Source organism: Monodelphis domestica, chromosome 1 (assembly GCF_027887165.1).
Source record: "Monodelphis domestica isolate mMonDom1 chromosome 1, mMonDom1.pri, whole genome shotgun sequence".
NCBI lineage: Eukaryota > Metazoa > Chordata > Mammalia > Didelphimorphia > Didelphidae > Monodelphis > Monodelphis domestica.
The window spans coordinates 22838235-22858945 of NC_077227.1; the positions used below are offsets into that span (position 1 = coordinate 22838235).

Consider the following 20711-nt stretch of genomic DNA (forward strand, 5'->3'; position numbering starts at 1 on the left):
GAAAATTGAGGCAACCAGGGTGAAGTGACTTGCTCAGGGTCACACAACTAATTTGCCATTTCCTTCTCCAGCTCATTTGACAGAGAAGGAAACTGAGGCAACCAGAGTGAAGTGACTTGCTCAGGGTCACACAGCTAGTTTGTCATTTCCTTCTCCAGCTCATTTGACAGAGGAGGAAACTGAGGCAACCAGGGCAAAGTGGCTTGGCCAGACTCATACAGCTAGTTTAACATTTCCTTCTCCAGCTCATTTGACAGAGGAGAAAATTGAGGCAACCAGGGTGAAGTGACTCGCTCAGGGTCACACAACTAATTTGCCATTTCCTTCTCCAGCTCATTTGACAGAGAAGGAAACTGAGGCAACCAGGGCAAAGTGACTTCGCCAGGCTCACACAGCTATTAGGTATCTGAGATTGTATATAAACTCCAGAAGATGAGGCTTCCTGATTCCATAGCCAGGGCTCTGCCTGGCACATAGTAAGGGCTTAATAAATTCACGTGGATTGATTAAATGTCACAGGGGTGTTTATTTTGTCAACTGGTTTTGCTTAAGTGGTTTTCTTTGTTACAAAGAGTTCATGAGGCGAGGGTGGGAGCGTGGGGGTGGCTCCTATCTGGAAACATCTTGATGGTATAAAAAGGCATCAATAAAACCTTCTTTGTTAAAGACAAAAGTGTGATCTTTCTCCATGATTCACCATTGGAAGCTTTCCGCTCCAAAGCCATGAAGATCTGCTCTCCTTCGGTCCAAGCCTCCCTCTAATGGGGAAACAAACAGAAATCAAGTCATAGGAAGAGGACACACGTTGACGTCTCTTCAGTGTCTCTTCCATCATTCATGGCTCCGCAGTGCCCCAGAGCCTGCAGGACGCCCTGGACCTTTAAAAGAGCTTCTTCTTGGCTCTCTCGGGGACTTCGTCTTGGGTTCTAGCGAGGGAGCTCAGCTACTTTAATTTCAGAAAGGAGGAAACAAAACACGGAAGAGAAGAAAGAGAACGTCTTTGGACGTGGACTGGAAATGGAAAAGTTAAGCTGCTGATTCAGAGGATTGGCCCCATAAAGACTTGGGGTTGTGTGTGTGTGTGTGTGTGTGTGTGTGTGTGTGTGTGTGTGTGTGTGTGTGTGTGTGTAAAAGGTGTTAACCCAGGTGTCCTCGCCAGACTCTAAATTGGTTCACCATTGGCTGCCAACATAAATTCCTTCTGCAGTTTCAGCTGGAATGGGTGTCCTTCATTTCCTGCCTAAACTTGTTCTTCAGTGTTATTGTACGTTGTTCAGGTGCTGTGTGTGTGTGTGTGTGTGTGTGTGTGTGTGTGTGTGTGTGTGTGTGTGATCCTCTCAAAGGCCTATTAAGTCAGAAATGTCCAAACTCCACCAAAGGGCTCGAGATAAAAATAGAAGTCGGCTATTTATTCCTTCTCTTCTTCGTACAGTGCAGGAACCTGGCAACGTTCTGAACTCTTTGAAAATGTAAACACTGCCTAGGAAGCAAGAAGGGTTTTTTTTTTCTAATATGTTGCCGTTTCAGATTAATTTTCAAGTAGAGAAATGCAAAAAAAGTGGTGTCTCGAGCACATTTAATATTGCACACGTTCAGCACAACAAATTTAATAGCTGAGCCCCAAAGAAAACTCCTCGGCGTGGGCTGGCCCGCCTTGTGCAAGTGGTTCTGATAACCTTCCCTTTTACGTTTCCTCTTTTCATTTTAAATTTATGGCCTCAATGTGGCATTAACAGACCTTATGGTCGGTTGCAGGTGGCATTCAGATGCCGGTACCATTGGCTATTGCACACATTGGGGTCCCTCGGTACCACGAATATACTCGCTAAAAGGATTTCTTAGGGTTCCAAAGGGGGGAAAAAGCATCTTTCAGGACCAAATAAATAATTCCTTCCATTATGCTTCTGAGTGGACACAGTCTTCCTTCCAAAAAAAGGAAAAAAAAGACATCCAGACTTGCTGGGAAGAGATTAAGAAGAAAAACGTGATCCCCGCCTTCTTTTCTCATCTTTCTTTCTCTTTCTGCATTTATCTCCCATTCCTGAGCTCTTACATCGGAAGCCTCTGTCTCCTCCGAGCTAGAATTTTTCAGTTGTTCAAACTCCCAAGGCCCGCTCCATTTCCTTTTTAAGCCTCGGTTCTATTTTGTTCCTGAGCCCAAATCATAAAGACAGCCAAACAGATTTAGCTCACTTCCAAAAATACTCACCTTTGGAGAAGGCCCTAAATGGGGAAAGTTGTCATTCCAAAGAAATTCCTCCCCCCAATCCCCTCAGCCAAAGGATGGACCATTTATGGGATGATCATGCAAGCCATGTAGTTGTCTTCATTACAGAATTTACCGGGGCGATTGCTATCCCCAAAGAGCTCCTCTTGTCCTCTCCCCAAAAATCCCAGGCAGGATTCATGGGGATGAAGGTCTCTGCTGCAGATGCCAAGGAAGAGACGAACGCTGAAAAGGAAAAGCAAAGCAGGATGGAAGAAGGGCCAAACCTGCTTCCATTCCACTTTTTAGGCCCCCCAACATCGGAAACAAGACCAGGGCAGCCTCGAAGGTCCGCAGACGAGTGGGGCAGCCCATACTGACCCGGCCCTTGGCCTCAGCTGAATTCAAAGACCCTGGCATGGTCCCCTTTAGGAAAGAAGTCCATTTCCTGCTACCTACAGAAAGGCAGCCTTGAGAGGAAGCCTGAGTAAATATTTCATTTTTTCATCTCCATCCTATTTGGAGCTGTGACATTTGGTACCAGGAATATTAAGATATGCCAAAGAGGCATTTATTTGACACTTGAAACCTCTAACTGGATTTGGTTCTTTTTTTTTAATGTCATAATACCATTGGGCCAACGCTACGGTCGCCATTTTGGCCCTTAAAAATATCCCCTCCCCCCCCAATAAATGTGCCCATAACAGATGACTTTGATGGAACCAAATGGGAGAGAGTTTGTTTTCAAGTAACAGATAACATCTGGGGGAGGGTACGTGGGCATATTATGCAAAACTAATTTTCCACTGACCACATCTGTAGCTGTTATTTATTATATGCCCACTTAGCAGTCCATTATTCTGTTTATAAATCTATTCTTTTCTTTATGAGAGCTTTTTTTTTTTAATGGGCTCACCTTGGTCAAAATGGCCTGCTCATGATCAATCCCTCTCCCCCCACCCCAAAAAAAAGTGGGGGGACAGGAGGCCCAGGAACCGGGGCGATTGTTTTTATTATATCCATTTGTGTGCATGCATGCACAAGCAAAAAAAAAATCGAAAGGGGGGAAGGGGAGAAACACATTTTATTGCTTTTTGTTCAAAGTCATATTTCGAGGGTATTTGAAAGTCAGGCAGAAAAGCAAATCACTGGGCCAAATGGATGTACCTAATCAGGAACTTCTGATTTTTAATCTCCGCATTAGGCCTCAGGCAAGTGACTTAAATTCCCTCCCTCTGTTTTCTCCTCTGGAAATTGGAGGGGGGGCCAGAAGGGGACCTAGCCCAGAAGGGTGGGGGCTGGGGCGCCCGACCGTGGTGCGAAGTATATGGGCCAGCACATGTTGGGGGTTTTATGAACGTGTTTTAGCCTTTCTTTCTTTGGTTTGCATTTTTTTTCCTCTCTCTTATACCAAAAGAAAAAAGATGCAGCCAAATCCTTTGAACACGTTACAATATTTTAGAGGAAAATCTTTGAAACAATGAGAATCCAACAGTAGGGCTCGAAAATAGTTATAGAAATAGTTTTATTTGTTTTCCACTGCTCTGACTTGAGGAAGTGAAAACTTTTCTTTCAGGGAAAGAAACTCAATAATGCTCCCCCACTCCCCCCTCTCTCCCCCCTTCCACCCCCTTCTCTCTTTCCCCTCTTTGTCCCTTCTCCTCTCCTCCCCTCCTCCTTTGTCTCTGTTTTAAATAGGTTTTATTACAGAACCAATGATATTATAAAACATGAGGTTTTGTTAAAAAAAAATACAAAGGCCTAATTGTATTTTTGAAAGGAAAGTATTGCATCAGACAGCTTCATTTAAAGACATTTGCTGGCTTTGGGCTCTCACCACAATTCATTGGTTCTAATTTTCTCTGAATTTTTTTAATGCAGCTTTTAACAATTCATAATAACACTTGGGAGATATTTTGTTGGCCTTTAAAATACATGTCATGTAAAGTATTAATGAAAAGAATCCATGGGAAGACTAGTTTATAATTAAGGCACAATTTTCCTTTAGTGTTTTATTGTTGTTATTATTGTTGTTTAAACCTTAATTTGGTCAATGCAATGGTTCATGGGAAATCAGTATAATGTAACTAATGGACCTAGAAAACTCCTCTGCAGTGGCCCTGGGTTCTCAGAGCCTACCTAGAAGGGACATCTCCAAGCCACTCGGGGACGGTAGGGTTCTCCCTTGCAGATATGTCAGCCATATTGATTCAGGAAGATCCAGGCTGCCCATTCATGTGGGCTTGGCCACCGTGGGAAATCCCCAGACACATAAAAGCACAGAGACCGAAATCTAATGGCCTATTAGGCAACTACCATCTATTCCTGTAACAGCACTGGATACCCATTGGAGGACTGGGGCAATCCCCCTGTCTTCCCCTTTATTGTATCACTGATTGTGCCTTTCCAAGACCCAACCTTGGATTATTTCCATTATTCATTGGCTTTTGCCAATCTTCACAGGCTACTGAAAATCATGAAACTGTGTTAATAATGGGATCCACTATGAATTCACGCAGCATAATCTCAACTGGACTCTCACTGTGGCAAGTCTGTCCTTGGACATCTTTCCTCATTAAATCACTAGATAGCTACGTGGTGCCATGATGCCTAGAGGGCCAGGTCTGGAGTCAGAAAGACTCAGCTTCCTGAGTTCATATTCAGCCTCACATACTTACTAGTGTGTGACCCTGGGCAAGTCACTTAACCCTCTTGGTCTCAGTTGTTTAATCTGGAAAATGATTCAAAGAAGGAAGCGGCAAATGACTCCAGTATCTTTGCCAAGAAAACTCCAGATGGGGTCACAAAGAGTCAGACACAACTGAAAATGACCAAACAATAATTGAATCACTTCCAATGAGGCATCATTTCCAAACCTTTTTTTTTCTCCTCAGACCTTCCATGGGTGTCTTCTGCCCCCACTCTCAGCTATGGACTTTGCTTTCACATGTCACCAAAAAAAGAAAGAAAAATAAGGCCGTTTGCCAAGAGCTCTCCCTTCCTCCTTCTCCCTCCTGTCTCATCTCATACATTACTCAGATGTTTTTCCTCCACTGGCTCCTCCTCCACCCCTACCCCGAGAAGTTGAGATGAGGAGGGAGCCCTTCTTGTGAAGGCAAATCTCTCTACATGCCATTGGGATCCCATTCCAACCCATCTTCTCCAGCAGATTGCCCCTCTCTGCATCGCCACTATTTTACCCACCTTGAATCTCTCCTTCTCTATTGGCTGCCTATAAACATGTCCACATTTTCTTTGTTCTTAAAAACAAACAAAAACGATTTAATCTGATCATCCCTGCTAGTTGTCATCCCACATCTTGTTTCCCATAAAAGGCTAAACTCCTTGAGAAAGGGGTCTACACTGACTGCCTTGATTTCCTTTCCTCCTGCTCTTCCATTCATGCTCTTCAATTTAGCTTCCAACCTCTTCATTTCACCAAAACTTTTTTCCAAGGTGATCCTTTAATCACCAGATCCAATGGCCTTTTTCCTTGACCTCTCTACAGCCTTTGATACTGTGCAGCACCTTCTTCTTGATCATCTCATCTCTCCAGTTTTTCAAGACTCTGCTCTTCCCTGGTTTCCCTCCTACCTGAAGGCTCTTTTTAACTCTCTTTTGCTGGATCATCTTCTAGGTCTTACCCAATTACTGTGGATATCTTTCAGGCCTCCATCTTGAGCCTTCTTCTCCCTCTATAAAGTCTCACTTGGACCTTAAAATTATGCCCTCTTATAGCTGGAATTTTCCTTAGCACCTAGGACACTCTCGCCATGGAACTCCCCCATTCCATTCCCCATGGACTTCCACCCCACCTTCACCATTTGGTGAGTTCCTACTGGAACCACTACTTTGTGGAAGGGCACAAGCCAGCTTACCTTCTTCCCATCCCTCCCTGGTTCCTGCCTTCTCTGGCCTTTCAAAACCATGACCTGTCCACCTCCCCATACCTCATGAGTACCTGCTTCTCCACCTCCACTTTCAGCTCCTATTTACATGTAGTCTTCACCCATTAAAATGTAAGCTCTTTGAGGTCAGGAGTGGTCTTTCGTTTTGACTGTATTTCTATCTTCAGCACTTAGCATAGTGCCTGGCACATAGTCCTTAACAAATGCTTATTATTTTCCTTCCTTCTTTCCTAGATTCTTTCCTTTCTATGAAGATGATTCTCAAGTCTATTTATCCAGCCCTAACCTCTCTCCTGACCTCCAATCTCTAATCACCAACTAACTTTTTGGGCATTTCAAACTGCTACCCCATGGGCATGCCAAACTCAACATTATGTCCAAAGTAGAACTCAGTATCTTTCCCTCAAGATCTCTTCCTAACCTGGGTTCTCCTGACTCCTAGCTGGGTGACCAAAAGTAAATTATTTCATCTCTTAGAGAGCCTCATTTCTCTTGTCTAAAAAATGCACCCATCTAGCAAATAATCCACTGTTTATGTGCTCACCCACTAACCCAGAGACCTTGGAAACCTTGTGGAAAGGGGCTCACCTGGACTAGTTAAGATGAATGGATTCACTTAGACTCATCATCATCAAAGAACTAAGAGTGTGAGGGCAAGCACGAATTTGCCCAAAGCATTTGCTGGTGCCTCAGCAGACAAAGAGTAGGAAAAGGAGATGGTAGAATCAGATCACCAGCAGTATGTCTTCCAATACAATGGCAGAACTCCCACCTATTGAAGAGATAGATTAGGGGACTCGATGATGAAACATCCCGCCATCTTGAAGGATAACTTGAATGGCAGGCCTCTTCCTCCAGGCTTTCCAAGATCACCTCCAAGGGACAATATGTTTAATTTCATGCTAATATGTAATAAATACAAAATTGATAAGTAAATAATATAGGAAATAAAAGTGGGCTACAAACAGGAAACATTCCCCAAGAGCATGACCTAGTTTATTGAATAATTCTAATCACTGTTGACCTGAATCACATCTTAACATTTGCAAAGTGTTTTGACACACGATCCCATCTGAGCCTCATGACAACCTGGAGGCATGTGTCATAGACATCATTATGGCCAGTTTTCAGACTAGATCAATGGACTCGCCTGTGGTCTCCCAGCTAGAAGGCAGACAAGCCCCAAACTCTACTTCTCCATTTATCTTTTGCACTTTGTTTTCAGAGCTTGCAGAAAACACAATAAGCTGCTCTTTTCCAACCCAACTCAATGCCTTTTTCTCTCTCAATCCTTCCCCTTCTCTTCTCTCGTACCTTCTTTATAGACAAGTACCTACCATGTTAGGCACACACGGTTTTCCTTTCCCCAGCATGCTCCCTCATAAAAACACTTCCTAAGGTTTCATAGGCATTTCCAGGTGACCAGACTGTCTAACCACCTCTTTTTCTGTAGTAGTTAAAGAAAGGAAAGAAGGGGAGACAAGGGTCAGAGTTGCCATAGGTAAATGGAAATAAAGGCTTTATAGAGTGTGCTGAAAAGCTTGCAGATCAAAGCCTAGAGGCAGAGTTCAGGAAGGAGCTGAACAAAGTGGCCTGTGAAGGTTGTGATGCATTTTTGTGCCCCAGAAAGGAAGACCGAAGAATCCGGAGAAGTTAGGGAAGACCTTTATGAGCTCATGCCTCATGCACGATCAGCACAAATCCATCAACTTCTTCCTAAATCTCAGCTAAGACACCAGATACCCACAGGCTGCAGTAATATCAAGGAGGATGGGGAGATGGAATGGACTGAATTAGAATTCTGATCACGGCAGAGAGGCTTCTTGACTTTGGGACACTGAGAGGGTGAAAGTGGTGACTTTAGGGGCAGAATCAGACATGCATTGTCAGGCAGGCAAGGCTTTGCTAAACTGGATTTCTTAATTACAAGGAAAGTTTGGGGCAATCATATGACCAGGAGTATTTTTCTTTAATCAATGCTTGGCACTTAAAAAATGCTAACTGACTGACTAAAAAAAAAATCAATAAGATAATCATTTAAAATATTTTTTATAAAACGTTCAGACCTTATTTTGTCTCCTGCCCTCATATGATAGAATCAATGATACAATTCAAATATATATATATTAAAAACCCTTACTTTCCATCTTGGAATCAATACTGTACATTAGTTCCAAGGTAGAAGAACGGTAAGGACTAAAGGAATTATTTCCTTTTTATTTGTCATTTCTGTTGTCTCTAGGATGATAGATATAGATATAGATATAGATATAGATATAGATATAGATATATAGATATATAGATATATACTGATATCCTGTGGTATACAGAAAAGCTCATTTCCCTGGAGTTCTAATCTCATCTAAGAAGTGAACTTGTGATCTTGGACAAGTCAATCTCTCTAAGCCTCCATTTTCCAAGGAAAGAGTACTTAACTTAGAGTTATCACACTTGGAACCTAAATGATTTAGGATCAGAGAGGTAGTCTTAGAGTCAGAATTCAAATCCTGCCTCAGACACTTACTCCCTCTATGACTCTGCGCGAACCATTTTGCCTCTATTTGCCTCAGTTTCCTCAGCTATAAAATGGTGAAAATAATAGCATCTTCCTGGCAGGATTGTTGTGAGAGTCAAATTAGATGAGAAGTCAAGTACTTTGCAAGCCTTAAATTAGCCCTATATCAGGGCCAGCTGTTGTTATCATTATTAATCATCTCAGCTCTATCACTACCTGTGTGACCTTCTACACACACATGCATATTATATATAATTATTTTATATATAGCATTATATATTATTTATTGTATATATGGATCTATAAAGACATATGGTATATAAATATTTATATAAGTATTAAATATAAATATTTTCTGTGTAATTATTATGCGTATATTATATATTATGTATATCAACATATATACACATGTGGTATGTATATTATATGTAATAATTAAACATATGAATATGTTGTATAATATACACATTCCTATAATATACAGTATTTAAATATTATATTATAATTATCTGTGTAATGATTCTATTTTATACATAATTATATCTAATATGTATATTGTATACTGTGTACATAAATATGTATACATATTCAGTACATAAATATCATATATAGTAATTATATATAAGCTCTTATATATAATTACTATATATTATATATTACATAGTATTTATACACATATTATATGTATAATAGTATATGTATTATATAATATTTATATACATATATGTATTACATATTATTTATATACATACATTACATGTATGTATATGAATTGCATATTACATATATGCTTATAATTATATATAAATATTTTCTAGATACTGATTATATATTATATCAATTATATATTCTGTCATATACATAGTACATAAATGTTACATATTAGCATTATATAAGCATTTTATATATAATTATTAAATATAACATATGTATATTTCATATAAATAGTATACCCATATCATATGTATTTTATATTGCAAATACACCGTATATACATATTATAAGTAATATATATATATTTACATATAATTATATGTAGTATGTGTACGTGAGTGTATATACACAACAAATACACGTATTCATGGAGATGAATATCAGGAGCTGGAATCATCTCTGTTGAGCTCTGGGTCTTCTGTGGATGATCTACAACACTGTAGCATATGTTGAATGAAGCCATAAATGCACGTAAACCCAGTAAGATCAGGATTTGGCCCCTGGCTAGCTATGGGAGCACCAACCAGTCATCTGCTTCTCTCAGCTCCAGTTGCCTCATCCAGAGAATGGGAACAGCAAGACTTGGAGCCTTTCCTATCCTGAGCTGTTGTGACAAGAAAGTGAGTTCATGAATGGAGAGCTCAGTGAACCTTCAAGGGCTCTTTGGCATCTGGGTGGCACAGCGGCTACAGTGACAGAGATGCCACCTGGAAGACCGGAGTTCCAATTTGTCCTCAGACACTTATTCGCTGTGTGTTCCTGGGCAAGTCTTCTTGCCTGAGTCTCTTCATCTGTAAAATGGGGTTCATCCTAGCACCTACCTCCCCGGGTTGTTGTGAGGATCAGATGAGAGAATGTTTCTAAATGCTTTGGCAATCTTAAAGTGTGTTATAAAGACCAGCTATTATGTCAGCCATTATTGTGCAGTTTCAATGTATAGTTTGTGCCTAGTATAAAGTGTACCAAAAAAGCGATTGGGCGCCATATATAATCTGCCTCCCTTTAGACACACCCTGAAAGAACATCGCTCTCAATTGATAACACCCGCATTCATTTCTGTCCAGAAAATTAAAGTCCCCGAATGCAGGGGCTGTTTGGGTTCTGTTTTTGTAGCCCCAAGACTTAGCACAATGCCCATCGTAGTGGCTGCTTCATGAAGACAAGTTCAATCGAATTTAGTTCAATATCTAGAATTCATTTTTTTCAACAGTATTTTTAAGCACTTGCTGTACTCAGAACACCACGAGCAATGCTGAGGGAGACAGAAACCTCTTAGACACAAAGGGAGCTTATAGGAAGATAAAATTCCGGTGAAGACAGCCATAATGCACAGTATTAAATGATGAGTATATTAGAGAGTGCAAATCCAAGCCTGGTGTGAGCTCCAAGGGGAAAAGTCAATGCCTGCTTGGCAGGATCACTCAACCCATAACACAGACTTTGATTTAGGACATTGTTAACCAGCTCCTGAATTCTGTCTAACTTAGTGCTAAGTAAACCCTGTAGGAGCTCTAGGAGTCTGAAACCCGATCTCTGCCCATGAGGAGCCAACAACTGCAGGGAAGAGGAGGCTAGTCCATAAAGAACATTAAGCAAATAAGGAAGTCTGGAATATAGCATAAAGTTGCTTGCCATTGACAAAGGTGGACATAGTATCCAGGAGAGTAGTAACATATTTAATGTTTTTAATTTAATTTAAATTTCATTTATTTAAGATGGACTTTTGTTTCTAGGTAAACTTAAGGTCCATTAGGAGCTCTGAATTTCCTAAAAATAGTCCATCCTACTCTTTCCCTCCTGTTCAACTCAAAGCCCAATGTCCCATATTGATGGAGGAGCTCCTTAAGGCAACTATCCAAATGCATCTCAAAATTCAGGCATTAGACCTTATTCATCCACTTGGTCTTTCTTGTGTGGATAATCAGGCCAAATTCCTTTGAGGAGCACAAATAGTGCATGTAAATGGAACTAGAAAAAGAAGAGAGTCATTAGGAAAGATTTTCCAAAAGAAGTGGGATTGAAAGAATGATAGACAAGAAATTCTGATATCCTGGGGACACTGAGGTCCATTATCAAAGACTGTCTCATGATGCCTCCTTTTCTTCTTACAGAAAGTGGTTGAACTTGTCAAGTCAACAGAGATCCAATACCCATGTCCTCTTGAAGAAGGCATAGAATGTGAGATATATTCAGCATTCATAGTGCCATCAGCAAAACCAGATCTCAAATTTGAGGTAAACCTTTTAAGTTCTTTTTGTTATCTGACACTCACCTATCCTCAGCCTTCTTTAGAATGGGGTACAAATTAGCAAAGGAAAATGTATTGTGCACTTCCTATATACCAGCCATTCTGCTAGGCACTGAAGATACAAAGAAAGGCATAAACCAGCTCTCTGACCTCAAGGAGCTCACATTCTAATTGAGAAGACAACATGCAAATAACCATATACAACAAGATTTATGGGGAAGGTCATCTGAGAGGGGAAGTGACTTTTGTGGGGAGGGACTAGGAAAACCGTCTCGTAGAAAATGAAGCATACACTGAGTCTGGAGGGAAGATTTGGAAGTTCAAAAGGGACAGCATTCCAGTCATGAGATGAGCAAGTCCAAAGGTGGGATGGGAAATTGGGGGGTAAGAACCAACTATGATCAATAGAGGACTGATTATAGGGACTAAACAGACTAGAAATTCTGCCAGTTGGGGGAAAACCTTTAGAGGTGGCTGAAAATGGGAGCAGCATAGAAGGCAAGCAGAGAAGGAGAGGATATAGCAGTGTAAACACCAGAGGAACAATCTGACCACTGATATTGTTAGATAGACAGTCAGAGACAGAGGCAGAGAAAAACACATTGAGAGAGAGAGAGAGAGAGAGAGAGAGAGAGAGAGAGAGAGAGAGAGAGAGAGAGAGAGAGAGAGAGAGAGAAAGGAGTCATTCCACAGACTTGGTTGTCTCTTCCATGAAAATGAAAATGGAGAAGGTTGAATAAGCTATCTTCACAAGTCACTCTCACCTCTAAGTTCTCCATGCTGTAATGATAGATGTCATTGGGACTGGGACCAGCATAGATTGGACAGCAGGGAGCCCCACAGGATCGGTTTGTCAGTGATTCAATCTCCATTCCTATTCTATCCCTTTAAGATATCTGTACTCTCTTTGCCTCCGTCTTTATCTTCACAGAATCTAGTGAATTGGTTGGCATGATTTCTTGCAGAAATGTACCAAAAATTACATTGGAGTTGCCTGTGTGTCCTGGAGAGTTCCAACAAGGCTTGTCTCAGTGCTATTTACTTTGCATGTCCTAGGAAATGGAACAAGACGCCTCAGAAGAATCCCAGGCAGAAAGTGAAAGCACAGAAGTGGATCCATTGAGCAATTTCACCATCGAAGAGGTCAAGACGATGTTGGGCCAGATCACGGATGAAGTCATAAGCAGCATTCAGGTACTTAGCCGGGGCAGTGCATGCATTTCTATTTATCAATTGACCAGCTTCAGCCTGAATGAGTATTAACCCTACCGACAATTGCGGCCAGGATGGCCGTGGAATTCAGACCCACAGCTCTACATAGCTCTGCGATTAGTCATCTAAGACTCAGAAAGATCACAAAAATAGATTCCCTAATAGTTCCAAGTGTGGTATGACTTATTTACAGTTGAGGCTCTAAAACACATAACACAGCAAGGTCCTTGTCCCTTTTCCCATTACACTGATGAGCCACGTAGTATAATTTAAGTGTTATCCAAAGATCTAAAAAAGGTAGCTTGTTTTAATGGCAAGAGAGCCAAATTTGGAGACCAGAAGACATGAATGGCCAAGGTCAAGTCTTTTCATTTCTCAGTGTCTGCAGTCAAGTCCAAGACTGTAAATGGCATTTAAAAGGCTGACCTGGTAGAAGTAGCTTTCTTCATCAGGAGCTCCCCACACTCCCAGGGTCATTCCAAAAAAATACTGAATGCCAAAGAAGCCAGATGAAACTCAGGCTGTGTTTGTCACGAGACACCCACTCGTTCCCAGAAAGTTGGTTTCCTTCTCATTCTCCATTATCAGGAGGATCTCAGAAGAAGAATTCAAAGCAACAAGGAGGCAGGCAGGCGCTCACGTTACCTCTGCTGCAGATTCATCCGCACAGTTACAGCTTCTCATATTTCCCCCACTTTCCCAAGTGACAAGTGGCCTCACTTCATCTTATGGAACGCCTCTCCCACCGGGCTTTGTAGCAATCTGTAGCCTTGAAGGCTACAGATTCACTCCATTGGCTACTTTGACCACATTCAAGATTCTCCTAGAAGCTGGTCCTACTAAATGGTGCATGCAGAAAAGACATGAATGCATTGCAGGGGGAGCCTTAGTTAATCATCAGAACACGAGAGCCGGTATGTAAAAGGCACCCTGAACAAACAACTAATTTGGGACAAGTCGGAGATCAGCCTGGCATAAGCTCTCTTTGTGACTTATTCAATCATCAGATGTTATTGCACTATTTACACGAGCAGGCAGTGATTCCGTGCCAGCAGAAGGAGCCAAAGTCCTCAGCTTAATAAGGGGTGTTTAGTGTTTACCAGAAATAGTGGAAGAACATGTTTTTATACAAAGCCCTTTATTGTGAGCCATCTGATGAATGTAATAAGCAGTTACTAGGTTGGAGGGCAGAGGGCAGCTGCATGAAGCCAGGGGTTCAGAACGTATCTCCTCTTTAGATTTGATAACATTTCTTCTAAATATAGTTTATGTATAACCCTGGCCCCTGGAGGCTCCTCTCAATCCTCTGGAATTATCACCAGGGCTGATCCTAGACATTAATGGAATTGTTTGTGAGGCCCCCCAAAATGAAAACACACATCTGCCAAGGCTGCACTACCAGGAGTTAGCCAGACATCTTTAGTGGTCCTTTGGTGACAAGAGAGGAGCCCGATACCTTTGCCACACTGAGCCACAGAGGAAAATGAGGGCTCTTGTTCAGCTCTTAGATGTTGTCGCCTCTTTGGCCCAAAGCCAACATCCCTTGGCTGCGCCATCTAGTCAATGGGTCAAAGATAATTAAGCTGAGTAAGGAGTGGGACTAGAGGTGAACGAAGATGATCTTTGGGGGGAACAGACTAATTTCTATATGTCCTGGGCACTGAGTATGACCAAGCAAACTGCCAACTTCCAGATAATGATGGTAATCATAATAATAATAGTATGAGCTTACATCTCAGTACTTTACTCAACAACCAAAGGGCGCCATTTTCCCATCTTTACAAAGTACACTGAACATTAAACATGGAAGCAGACTAACAGATCGTCCTTAGAGTATTTCTTTCTGCACTCCATTAAATATAAAATGAGAACAGTAAAAAGAAGATTGAATGAGCTATTGACATAACAAACACCTCCAGGGACAGCAGCGATAAAGGAAATGGGACTCCAAACCTGGAAGGCCAGGGTTCCAATCTTTTGTTAGACCTTTACTATGTGTTCTTGAGCAAGTCTTAACCTCCCTGGGCCTCAGTTTCCTCATCTTTAAAATAAGGAATTGGGCTAGATGGCCTATGAAGTCCCTTCAAGCTTGAAATCTATGATGCTGAGATATCATGGTCCACAGGTTCCCTCTGCCTTCATCTTCTTGTTAGTTGCAAATTTCTATGGAACTAGGAGGCAACTAGCATGCAATCCAGTTAAAAGCAGGAGAAATGAAGACCCCAAGAGGGAATCCCTTGATTCAATCACTGCAAATGAGTTCACCATTCCCCTTCCTAAACTCTCTCCACAAATCCCCTAAGCCCCCCAGATTCATTCCCAAATAACTTTGGAGTTTGGATTCTCTCATGGCATGGCATTTTTTCAATATTTACTCTTATGTTTTGGTTGAGTTCCAAGATGGGTCATTCCAGTCTGCCTACTGAAATCTCCTTGGTTGCTTCAGATGGATGCTATTTCTTCCTCCTAAAACCCATCTTCCAGGAGGCAGCCAGGTGACTCAGTAGATAAAGAACAAGGCCTGACGAGGGGAGGTCCTGGGTTCAAATGTGGCCTAAGACATTTCCTAGCTGTGTGGTCTTGGGCAAGTCACTTTAACTGCCTTGCCTATTCCTTACTACTCTTCTGCCTTAGAACCAATATATCGTACTGATTCTAAGATGGAAGATAATTAAAAGTTTTAAAAAATCTTCTGATCATCTTAATATCAAATAACTCTACCAAGCAGGAGCCACGTGTCAGTGGTCAGCACAGGATACTTCTTGAACACATTAATCCACCTCCTGGGGGACCAATGGAAACTAGTCCCATCTTATTCTATAGAGGATATTTATAGATCTCAAAGAAAAAGAGCACTCAGGAAAAACTTATTGTTACTGGTAGCATTGGCAGTATTATTTACCCTTATGTCTGAATGGTTCTCCCAGCAATCACCACTGGCAATATTCTTTAAAGTGTCCTTTTTCAAAGCCCTTAGAATTAATTATTGGCATACCTTACTTTATACAATCGGTGAAGTCTTGAAAATTTAGTGTAAATCTTTTTTTTAAGCAAATTAAATTATTTTCTCATTGACTTGCACTTTAATTTTAGATGATCCTTCCCACAGGAATTATTTTTGGCTCCAGGATGCATAATAAAAGCCACACTTAATAGAGAAAACCTTTTTTAGCTCACATTTAAAAGGAAATTCCATTTCTGAGACAATATTAATAATGATTCTCTAATCTTGTATGCATTTTGACTGTTGGCCCAGGCAAACTTGAAAAGCTTAAGGGAAGCCAGTAATTTGAAGACCATGGGTCTTTTCAGCTCTATTCTCATTTCTAGGCTAAGAAATAAATCCCAATGTCATTAGCACCTTCACTCACCCACAGTCCCTGGGAAAGAAATGCTGCAGGTTTCTCAGTTATGTAAGACAAAGCTTTCTCTTTCTCTTCCTAAAATAAGAAGAGCCTCTAAAACAAAGCCCAGTCATGCTGCTTGTGGCGTAGTTCTTAGAAAGTGATGGTCCCTGTTATTAGGAAACAGATTTTTAAAAAGTTTGCCTACAGTCATAAGGTTGGAGATGATAGAGTGAAGAATTGAACTCACATCCTCTGACTTCAATTTTCATAACTCTCTTCACTTGTACAATATCTACACTCTGACCTAGATGTCTTTGTATTACCTATTAGTGAAATATTCACTCGGAATAACTTCAAGAGGAATAGAGCCATAACTTGGGTGGGGTGACTGGGTCTTTGTCTCAGGGCACAATCCGCCCTCATCCTTGCACTCCTTCAAAAATGTCAGTAGAAAAAATGCATACTTAGGAAGAAAACTGAAAATGAGAAGCTACCAAATCATGATGGCTTCTCCTCAGCCACATCCCAGAAGAGTTCTCCAAACCCTTGCCTCCTTCACAACACACTGGCCTGTGCTTTGGATTCTTGGTGTCCCTCCCACCTCCCACTCCAAATGAATTGGTTTTAAAAATATTGATTTGAGGGCACTTGTCATGAGTCCTGCGCCATCTTATTCTTTAAGTGTGTCATAGAAGCATTTCCTAAAACTTACCCAGGCATCAAAAGTCCTGGTTTTGACTCAGGAGAAGAACTTGATAACTTACCACCCATAGCCTCAAAAGTAGTTAAATTAGACCCAGGATTCACAGATTCTAGTTCCAGCTCTTCTATCTTTCTCAATATGCTTCCTTTATAAATCAGTTCCTTCCCTTCACTTTTCCCCCTTCCTTTCCCTTTCCCTTCCCTTCCCTTCCCTTCCCTTTCCTTCCCTTCCCTTCCCTTCCCTTCCCTTCCCTTCCCTTCCCTTCCCTTCCCTTCCCTTCCCTTCCCTTCCCTTCCCTTCCCTTTCCTTCCCTTCCCTTCCCTTTCCTTCCCTTCCCTTCCCTTCCCTTCCCTTCCCTTCCCTTCCCTTCCCTTTCCTTCCCTTCCCTTCCCTTTCCTTCCCTTCCCTTCCCTTCCCTTCCTTTCCCTTCCCTTCCCTTCCCTTCCCTTCCTTTCCCTTCCCTTCCCTTCCCTTCCTTTCCCTTCCCTTCCCTTCCCTTCCCTTTCCTTTTCTTCCCTTCCCTTCTCTTCCCTTCTCACTTTGATATGGGGCCAGAGGACCCTGGTTCCAAACCCAACTCTGCCACTTCCTCTCTGTGTGACCTTGGGCAAGTCCACTTAACCAAACTATCTAGTCATCAGTTTCCTTGTCTATAAAATGAGGGCTAGACAGTCCTAGAAGTCCCTTCCAGTTCTACATTTCTAATCCTATGATAAGCTCGTCCCAGAGACTAGAAATATTACCTCTCTAAAAAAGCACATTGCCATGGAGTCTTGTAAGCACACACAACAGTGTTCTAGGCAACTTCATAGCCTCTTCTCCAAGGCAGATAACATCCTTATTCACAGCTGTGTTCCTCCAAAATAACGCTGAGTAAGAAATGCATCCTCTCCCAGGTGACGTGGGAGCATTAGCAAACTGATTGAAATAGGGTTTGGGACAATAGGATTTTCATTAGTGGAAGGGATATGAGATTGTGGGGTAAACTGGAAGAAGTTAATTAAATGTGAAGAGGGAAATCGATCATAGCCGGAATTGGGATGGGGAAGCCCTTTGGAGGGTCAATTTCACAGTAACTGCTCTAAGGGTCCATATAAGTCATCGAGATATATTACTCTTTCAAACTGAAGTTACTTTAAATAAAAACAATAATTACAAAATATCCAGTGTTTATACAGTACATTAAGTTAGCTAAACACTTTGCATTCATTAGTTCATTACGGGTTCACCCCCAATTCCTTTAACTACATCCCAAGTAAATTACAATATAAATATCTCAAAAGGTAGTAAGTGCCCTGAGCATCTCAGTTGGCCACCAGTGTTGGGAGTCTCTGAGAAAGAAAAGTCATTGTTCCATGGGAGGGCAGGTGGGTTATTTTCCTTTGACGGGCTACTTGTCGATTCTTCTACATTTCACATCTCTTCCCCTGAACTCATGTCCCTTCTCCCCTCTCTTAATCCCTATCAAAAAAAATTAAAAACAAAACAAAACACGGAAAGTAGGAAGTAGGAATGGTTCAAAGACAAAAACAAAATTTCATGAGATTCAAATAAAGCTATCCATATCTCATCTAATCATGAACAAAACTTGAAATCTTGTCTTGGGGGCAAACTGGAATGTGATGGGACGAGAAACCCAAAGGATTCTGCCAAACTTATAAAAGCGAATCCAATATCTGACACGAGCATTCCTCCCGTTGAAATTGACCCAATAAAAGTCTTACAAGACATCAGTGACTCTGGAAAGCCCAAGCGACCTGCCAGATATTAACATACCAAGTTTTAAAAGCATTTCTCAGGTCATTGACGGTTTTATTTTATTTTCTATTTGAAGATGGAGGGAAACCTATGCGCTGTTCTGAGGGAGCCATGTTGGTGCACCACATTGGTTCAGGCTTGCCTCTCTACACAGATTTACCTATTTTGACCACATTATTTATTATTAATAATAAATATGCAACAAATGGTTTTTATGGTTTGGGATAAATAATGCATTTTGAAATTTGCTTTGTTGGTACTTTTTGGTTTTATATCACAGACAAACCACCTGATATTTCCCCACACACACATACCCAATGCATCATCCCCTGTATCAATTAATAATAGTTAAGCAAAAACATCCTGCAGAATGCTTCTCACAATGTGGGCAAAATGCTTTACCCATAGTTCCTCCCCTCTTCAAAGAAAGGAGGAAGTTGTGCCTTCTCATCTCTTCCCCCAGACCAAGACTGGTGTGGCCACAATTATATATTTCTACTAATAAAAAAGTGTTTTTCAGGATGCTCCAGAGGTAGAAGTGTTTGGGGGATGTGTGTACTCACCTCGCCACCACCAGGAGCCAGAAGCAACCACAAACCCAGCCATCTAGCCATCCACTAAAACCTGTTGGCATTCACTCATCGTTCCCTAACTAATCATGTACAGAAAAGTGGCAGAATTCCCAGAGCCCCAGCAGAGAAGGAATATTCTTAATTGTGACCATTACAAGGAAATCCCTAGACTTATTGGCACAGCCCATTCCCAGGTAGCCCTGACTTTCTGGGATCCAGATGAAAAAAGCATTGCCTTGAAAACAAGCACCACCAAAAACTTCCCCAATAATAATAATCCAGTGCTATTGGGGCGGCGGGGTGGGATGAAGGGGTCACATTAATAAAGGCTGGTGCAGTTATCCTGATTGGGTGTTTATTGGTAAAGTCCGTCTGAAAACATAGATAAATTATCCTATCTCCCAACCGAAGGTGATATGAAAAATGGCCGTCCAAATGCCACTTCCTGTTGCTAGCAAACACACTCTACATCAGGACCGGGCATAGAACGATGATAAAGCTTTATCACATCACTCCAGGCTGAAACACCGTAATGTCTGCAAAACAGGAAGGTGTGCCTGCGCTAATGTCTGTCTTTCGGCGCTAGAGCATGTCCTGGCCACAGAGACAATGTGCAGGCAGTGATAGCTCCATCATCACCCCATTTTTCTCTGATTGTCTTCACAGACGGAGATAAACGAGAAGCTACAGTTGCAGGAAGAGACCTTCAACGTACGAATCGAGAAACTAAAACAAGCCTGAGGATGCCCAGGTCTGGGAGCCAGCTAAACTTCAGAGAAAGCATCAAAAGCCCAGAAAAAAGACCATCTTGAGAGCAGCCCATGCTCTTTGTTTAATGGAAAACTCTTGCCCTTGTCCCTTTTATTTTATTATTGTTGTGAGCATTAGTCCCAATTGGTCGCTCTCCTGGTTCACGTGGGCGGCTAAAGTAGAAACCTTTATATAGGAGATTGCAGGAAATTATGTCAAATATAAATATTGGAGGGTATGTTTTTGACAATCCAGAGCAGAAACTTTTTTTTAAAACTAAAAAAAAAGATAGAAAACAAAAATAATTTTCTCTCTATTGACTTCTTCAATGAATTTTGAACCCATCACTGAAACCGGACCACCAACTCTTCGTGAACTCTTCCCCCATTCTGAGCCACTGAGTTGTCTTGTTTAGACCTTACATGTATGAAGCCCATTTCCTGAAATTATATAATGCATTTCTGCGCAGTCTAATGCCTTCTGCACTGTGTTTGTTATTTCTAATCTTGTTACCCTCTCCAGAGAATACATGACCTATATATAGAGAAATGTATACACATAAGAGGAAGCAATACGTAAGTGGTTATTGAAGGCCAACCTCAATAGAGATGAGAGAAGTCTTAAATACAAATTCTGCTTTGTGGAGCTGTGAAAATTAACCATTAGTGCCATGGAATAATTGAAATGTCGAACATAATTTAAAATAGTTTAATTAAAATGGAATTTTCGAGGAAAAAAGAGTCCTCTGGCAAGCTGATTAGCCCCTGGTTTTACAGAT

General features: G+C 41.4%; 1 protein-coding gene across 1 annotated transcript in view; it reads left to right on the plus strand.

Annotated features, from left to right (window-relative positions):
• Positions 1-20407, plus strand: part of CABCOCO1 (ciliary associated calcium binding coiled-coil 1) — a 168533-nt gene extending 148126 nt beyond the window's left edge. The window contains exons 6-8 of the mRNA XM_007478275.3: positions 11455-11577; positions 12648-12785; positions 19850-20407. Coding sequence (XP_007478337.1) covers positions 11455-11577; positions 12648-12785; positions 19850-19924 — 336 coding nt within the window. The 3' untranslated portion in view covers positions 19925-20407. The remainder of the gene's footprint in view (positions 1-11454; positions 11578-12647; positions 12786-19849) is intronic.
• The last annotated feature ends 304 nt before the right edge of the window (positions 20408-20711 follow it).